This window comes from Psammomys obesus, unplaced genomic scaffold (assembly GCF_907164565.1).
Source record: "Psammomys obesus unplaced genomic scaffold, mPsaObe1.curated_primary_1811, whole genome shotgun sequence".
NCBI classification, from domain to species: Eukaryota; Metazoa; Chordata; class Mammalia; order Rodentia; family Muridae; genus Psammomys; species Psammomys obesus.
The window spans coordinates 1,014,976-1,021,919 of NW_026596287.1; the positions used below are offsets into that span (position 1 = coordinate 1,014,976).

The 6,944-nt window shown below is 40.6% G+C and overlaps 1 protein-coding gene across 1 annotated transcript; it reads left to right on the forward strand.

Moving 5' to 3' along the window:
• The first annotated feature begins 4,835 nt into the window (after positions 1-4,835).
• Positions 4,836-5,753, forward strand: LOC129668877 (vomeronasal type-1 receptor 4-like). Its single transcript, XM_055596974.1, has one exon. The coding sequence runs from the start codon at positions 4,860-4,862 to the stop codon at positions 5,751-5,753; it is 894 nt and encodes a 297-aa protein (XP_055452949.1). The 5' UTR covers positions 4,836-4,859.
• Positions 5,754-6,944: the final 1,191 nt, after the last annotated feature.

Genomic DNA, 6,944 nt, shown 5'->3' on the forward strand with positions numbered 1-6,944 from the left:
GTTTGTTACCTAAGTCATTAAATTCTAATTAAGTCTGAAACAGCTTCTAGAGCAAACCTAGGTAGTAATTATGGAGGGAGAGAGTTGTACCTCAGGGATTAAGATTCCACAGATGGCTTTTTTCTCCCTCATACACTGAGAACTGTTAAAACTGAAGCCCAGTGACAGATAATTGAAGATAAGAACTCTCAAACCCAGAAGGTTCAAATACAACCCTGAAGGCTTACCTGGCCAGGGACTAACCCAGAGCTTCTCTTCACTGCAGCTGCTGCCCTGAGCACACCTGACCACTCTTCCATGTTCCTCCGTGGGGCTGTGAAAGTTCCCTCAGAAGCACCTTTGCTGGTGTTTGCTTGTGAGGCTTAGGGCTTGCTGAGCCTGATCTCCAAAGGTATGTTCCACAGGCTGGAGAGATGGCTAAGCACCAGGCTTCTGTGCTCAGGAGCCAGTGCCTTTGGGGAGCTCAGGAGGCTCTTTGCATATGTTTCCTCTTTCCTTTTGGGGGAAAAAAAGAACAATGAAAGAACTTTTCTAGGGGGAAACAAACTCAAAACTTCTCTTCTGTAAGCCTCTGCTTTCACCTGAACCACGACTGACACCATTATCACTTTTCACAAAATCTTCACTGCATATTTTTCTCTTAAGTGTGGACAAACTTTGTCTTTAACCATAATGTTTTTAATTCCTCAAATCCCTTTGTCTGTCAGGCTGAGTGTCTGTCTGTCTGTCTCTCTATCTTCCTATCCACCCTCTCTTTTTTTTCCCTCTCTACATGTGTTTAAGTTTTTCTTCACTCATTCTCAGCTGATTCCTAATCATATATAAAACACATCCATCTCAGTCAACTTCTTAATTATATACAGGATTGATGGAGAAAACTTTTCACAATTAGTATTGAAAATTATAGCTATTTTTTATTTTGGTGAGGCAGGTTATAAATTAATATAATCCCTTGAAAATCAGGTTGTTTTATGATGCATCAAGCACTGTTGTCCTTTTTAGTTGCAAAAACTATCTCTGAAACGGGAGCAGTTGCCTGCCTGAGTTGTTACACAGCTCAATGTAAAACCTACACTTTTAAGGGGTTTCCAATAATGATTCAAAAAAAAAACTATTTAGTAAGGTAATTTCCTTTATCCCCTGCTACTGTGCAAAGTTTTCAGTCAAAAACTAATGGAGGTATTATAACAGGTGTTTCAAAACTAACCCTGATTCTGATTTGGGGCTCCAGGAAGATGGGGAAACCCGACTCAAATCAAAAAACAAACAAACAAACAAGCAAACAAACAACACCTTAAAAGTATTTGTTAATGATATGAGGGTATTGGGGAATATTGAACATTCATTCTTTTAAAACAGATTCGCGAATTCCGACTAAACATTTAATCAACTCTTATTTAAACATATTCGTGACTGTTGTACTTACTGATATTTCTGGTGCTTTATTGCATGGTGGGCTGTGAATTTCAGATCACGGATGCTTTGTTCAGTGCATAGGCACCGATTGTTATCCCTCAGTTTGCAGTCAAGGAAACTGAGGCTGAAAGGCAGTACCTGATGTTCCTACTCAAAGGGCCTCATCATTCCAGACCTGGTGACACACCAATGTCCAGACATATTTCTCTGCCAATGATCTCGAAGATTAAAAGAAGCAAAGCCAGGCATAGTGGCACACACCTGTAACCCACATACTTCTTCTCCAGGAGTAAAAGCTGGAGGACCAGGGCTTGAAAGCACTCTCAATTGCAAAGAGTGTTTGAGGTCAGCCTCCCTTACAGGAGACCCTGGTGCAAAACAAACCTAAAAGAAACAAACAAGAAAGGGCAAAGGTAAAGTTAGCACACTCCTGATGACTGATAGGAAGCGGGGAAGGGAGGGGGTGTAAAGCTTTCCAAGCTCGTTCAGCCTGGGCCAGCCCTGCTGTCCTGGGTCTGGGGAGTTGTGTGCACAAGCTAATCTTCACTGTCAACCTGAGTGGGTTCAGAGTCATGGAGGAGACAGACCTCTGGGTGTTTCAGTGAGAGTTTCCAGTGGGTTTTAACTGAGGTGGGAGGACCTGGCCTGGAAGTGGGTAGCAGGATCCTGTGGCCTGGGCCCTGAGTAAATAGGAAAAGGGGCCTGAGCATCAGCATTGTCTCTGCTTTCTTGTCTGCTGATGAATGCGACTAACTGTCCCACTCTCCTGCTACGGTGCTCCCTGCCCAGCTGGACTAGCTTCAAGCTGTGAGCCAGAACAAGTCCTTTCTCCCTCCATCTGCTTCTTGTCAGAGGCTTAGTGCAACAATGAGAAGTGATTATATATGGACTGCAGTGTGACATATGTCCTACAGGTGAGAACTGAGAATGGATAGGGTGGCTGTGAAAGTGTAAAATCCTTTCCAGGCCTAAAAGTGTGAAAATCGATTACTCAAAGGTAAGACTCTGAAAGCTGAAGGCTGGGGAACAGCTCTCCTGTAAATGTTGGGAAGTCAGCAAGTGCCCAAAGATAGTCTTAGCAAAGTAAGACCTAATGTCCTTCAGCACAGCACGCAACAGCCATTCGTGGTAATAGGACACACTGGGTGAAGAGCTTGAAGAAGGAGCCCAGAGCCTTCTAAGAAGGTAAAATGGTGACGACAGTGGTCCCCCAGATGTCCAGCCTCACCAAGACCAAGTAGCAGTAACTACTCTAATTTGATCAGTAAACAAGGTACATGTGTTAAGATATCACAGTGCATTCCACAAATGTGTCATCATTGCACATTAATGGAAACTTTGGAAGAATTATCACTACTGATAAAAAGATAAGATAAAAATAAAAAAAGACAGAAAATCAAGTCAGCCTGATAGAAATCGAAGCAGCCCTATTGTATTAACAGGCTGAGAGAACAGACATGGGTAAATGTAGCCGTCACAAGAAGGAATATGGCTACCTGGAGCTGCAATCCCATAACAACTGGTGTGAGGGTGAACATTTGACCCTCACACAGCTTTGTTGCCGCAAATCAGCTGTAGGCATTACTAGGGATTCCTAACTCACAGACTGTGTTCACTGCATAGTGTCACACATCAGTATGTCTTTTCTCTACATGATCAATAGCAGCTTAACCAGATCTAGTCCAGGTTCCCTCAGAGGGAAAGCAGCCCTCTCCTGAACCCTTCTGGGCAGCACCCCAAGGTTGCTCTCTGATGGCATCTGATGGCACAGTCTGATGGCATCCAGTCGATGAACTGCTTTTCCAGACCACAGGCTCTGCTCCCTCAGCATTATCAGTTGCACCAATGAAGGGCTGTGCTGCTGGATTTGGTGAGAAGGTATAAAATACATCTTGGGAAATTCGTCCACAGTGAAAGTAACAGAAAACAAACAAACAAACAAACAAACAAACAAACCTTAGTTTTAAACGACACCTGGATTATAAAGATAAATGAATCAAAGATATAGTAACTAGAGACAGGACACAAAATGGGTCCTTGCTATATTTATTTTAAAATCAAAATCACATAGCAACAAAACAAAAGGCATCACAGAAGAAGAAAGGTTTCTTGTAAAAGAAACTTTTATTTGCCTAATTCAGCTTTTTTTCTCAGAGGCTTACTGCCTCTGTCTGCTAACTTCTGCCTTGTCCCATAAGCTTCTAGCTTCCATACAATCTAACCTAGGCTTAGAATACTTTCTGCCTCTGAAATTTACTGCTTAATAAGCTCACCCTTTCTTGTTCTGACTGAGTTCTGAGTTGGCTAGTTCAACTTAGCTGTTCTGACTCAAACTCTTCTCCAAGATGACACATTCAATCTCGCTTTTCTCTCAGCCTCTGAATTACTATGCTTGGCCACAAATTAATTCCAGCGATCTTTTCTAATCTGGCTCCTCATTTTCTGGCTTCTTCCATCTTCACCTGTGTTCTTTCTGTGCAACCTATCTCTCTATTGCTGTCCCAGTAAAACTGCCTCTCCTCTCTGACACTTCTTTCAGTTATCCTTTGCTTCTGCAATGTTTGTTGGTTTCTTTTTCAATGAGGTTGGGTGTTCTGACCAACCAAAGTGAGTGCCATAAGGAAAAGGAAGTTTTATTTGTCTAATTCAATTGTTGTCTCAGAGGCTTACTAAGAGGCAAATAAAAGGTCCTCTTACAGTCTTACTCTGAAAGATGCTGATGTTGATGATGCACTGAGAGAGGATAGTTTTTATTAGTGTTGAATTTTGTTTTGTTTTGAGAGTATTCTAGAGGTCTTAGGGGGTAGGTTCAGACAAGGTTTTGTTAAATGACTGTGGCTGACTTGAAACTCACTATGTATCCCAGGCTGTAGTGAATTTACAGTAATCCTCCTGCCTCACCCTTCTTCCAGTGCTGGTATGGCAAATATGAAGTACCATTCTTGACAGAATTTATTAAAATACTAGGAATTCAAATGGAGGAAAGGCAAAGGAAGATGCATATTTGAGGAATTGAATGACAGGAATGGTAACACAATAAAAAAGAAAACGCAAGGAGATATTTGAGTTAGTGAACTTTTAAATTTATTTTAACACATGATGGCATATGTATATATGTATGATATATATATATATATATACATGTAACATAATCTTACTCATATTGAAGTCAAGGGAATTAATCTCTGTGGTAATTTTAAATATATTTTTAAATTTTCTCCCACAGTTATTACTTAAGGTACAAGATGTCCCATAAAGACAAGAAGAAAATCAGAATTCTTTACAGTAAAAAAGAATCTGTTTCATACCACTTATCAAAGCTGTCTTTTGTGTCCCAGAAGCACACTATGATGTGAAATATTTTTTACAGGTACATATCAATTCTGTACCTTTCCCCCAACTCTGCTTACAAGATCCCAAATTTTCTGCCCAAGAAGATAGAAATGGTTTTGAATATTAGCAACATAACAATATTCCTTCTTCTAACTGGACTCGGCACTGTGGCGAATATTTCTATTTTTGTGAGTTATATATACACTTTTGTGGGCTCTGGGAAGAAAGCTATCCATCTTACCCTCATCCACTTGGCCCTGGCAAATTCTATACTGCTTTTATCCAAGGGAATACCCATGACAATGGCAGCTTTAGGTCTGAGGCACTTCCTTGGTGATCTGGGCTGTCACATTACTGTTTATCTAGAAAGAATGGCCCGGGGCCTCTCCATCTGCACCAGCAGTCTCCTCACAGTGGTCCAGACCATCATCATGAGCCCCAGAGCCTCCTGTTGGGGGAGGCTTAGACTGAGGTCTACACCACATGTGCTTCTGTCACTGATCTTCTTTTGGATTCTCAATGCCGTGATCAGCATGAACCTTCTCCTTTCCTTCAGAGACAAAGGTACAAACACATTGCCACTGCTTAAGAATAGCGAATATTGTTATTTCAAAAAAGAAAATCAGAAAATAAACAATGTTTTTCTCACCCTTATGGTCCTCAGAGATGCAATGTTTCAGGGTGCCATGGGAGGGGCCAGTGGCTACATGGTATTTCTTCTCCACAAGCACCACCAGCATGTCCTCTACCTTCAGAACTCCAAGCTTCTCTACAGAACTCCCCCTGAGCTGAGAGCTGCTCAAAGTGTCCTCCTTCTCATGCTCTGTTTTCTTTTCTTTTATTGGACTGACTGTGTTGTTTCTTTATATTTATCTTCCTCTTTAAAGAATGACTCTTTAACAATTCACTTTCAAAAATTTCTGACTCTTGGTTATGCAGTTCTCAGCCCATTTTTGATGATTCACAGGAATGGACACCTGACTGAATGTTGTCATGCTCAGTAATATTTGAAAAGCCATGTTGCTTTGATCTCTTCAGAAAGGAGGTTTGAAATGGCTGTTAGTATTTTAGATGCCCTGTATCTATTTTTTAATCAAATAAGAAAAGCTTGAGCAGGTAAAGATAGGTTCTCACACAGCACAGCTGGTGACAAGCTGCCTACATGTGACACATGCTGGGAAGTGAGAGGCTCTTCTCATTTTCTATTCCATCATCCTTGAACATTTGGTGTGAACTGAGTCCATATTTGGTGGATTTTCTCCACTGAGAATCAGGAAGTGAAGATGAGCAGAGCAATCTGTAAACATCTGTACAAACTACTAAAGTGAATCCCTTTCACTCTGGGACCCCATTTCTAGGAACCAATCCTTCACTGAAAAAATACAATTAAAAGCAGTATACATCATTCCAAACACATTGCCTGAACACAAAACAAGGTGGAAATTTGTTAGCTACTTGAAAATATTCAAACACTGGGATGTAACTCAGCATTAGAGTGACTTCTTCTATGGCTAAGAAGACTCACTTTCCATTTTCAGAACCAAAATAAAGAGAAAAACAAAGAACAAAACTCATCCCCAAGTATGCATACATAAAACAGAATTTTACGGCTTATAGGACTGGCGAAGTGGCTCAACAGAAAGACACTTAGCACCAGGCCTGACAACAGGAGCATTGGTCTCCAGGACCCACATGGCAGAAGAAGAAAACTGACTTTTTTAAGCTGACCTCTGACCTCTACATGTGTGCCATGATACATGCATGTCCCCTCCCATAAATAGATGTAATTTTAAAGTTTTTAAAGATTTTCATATGGTATTTATGAACAAATGAGTGAGCTCAAAATGTATTGATATGGGATAATATCCAAGGGTGATTTAACTTAATAAAATAAAAATGTGAAAATAATGGAAGAATGTAGTAACATTACCAATATTTTTTTCTTCATCAATTCCAAAAATTAAAAATAAATGTAAGACCTGTGTTTGAGAGAATTTAGGTAAACAGACGTTTAACAATTACTCCCTTTACCTCTCTTACTTTTTTGTTATTAATTACACTTTATTTTCTTTGTATCTCCCCTGTAGTTCCCTCCCTCAACCCTTCCTAATCCCTCCCCTTCTTCCTCCTTCTCTATGCATGCCCCTCCCCAAGTCCACTAGTAGGAGAGGTCTTGTTTTCCTTCCTTCCAATCC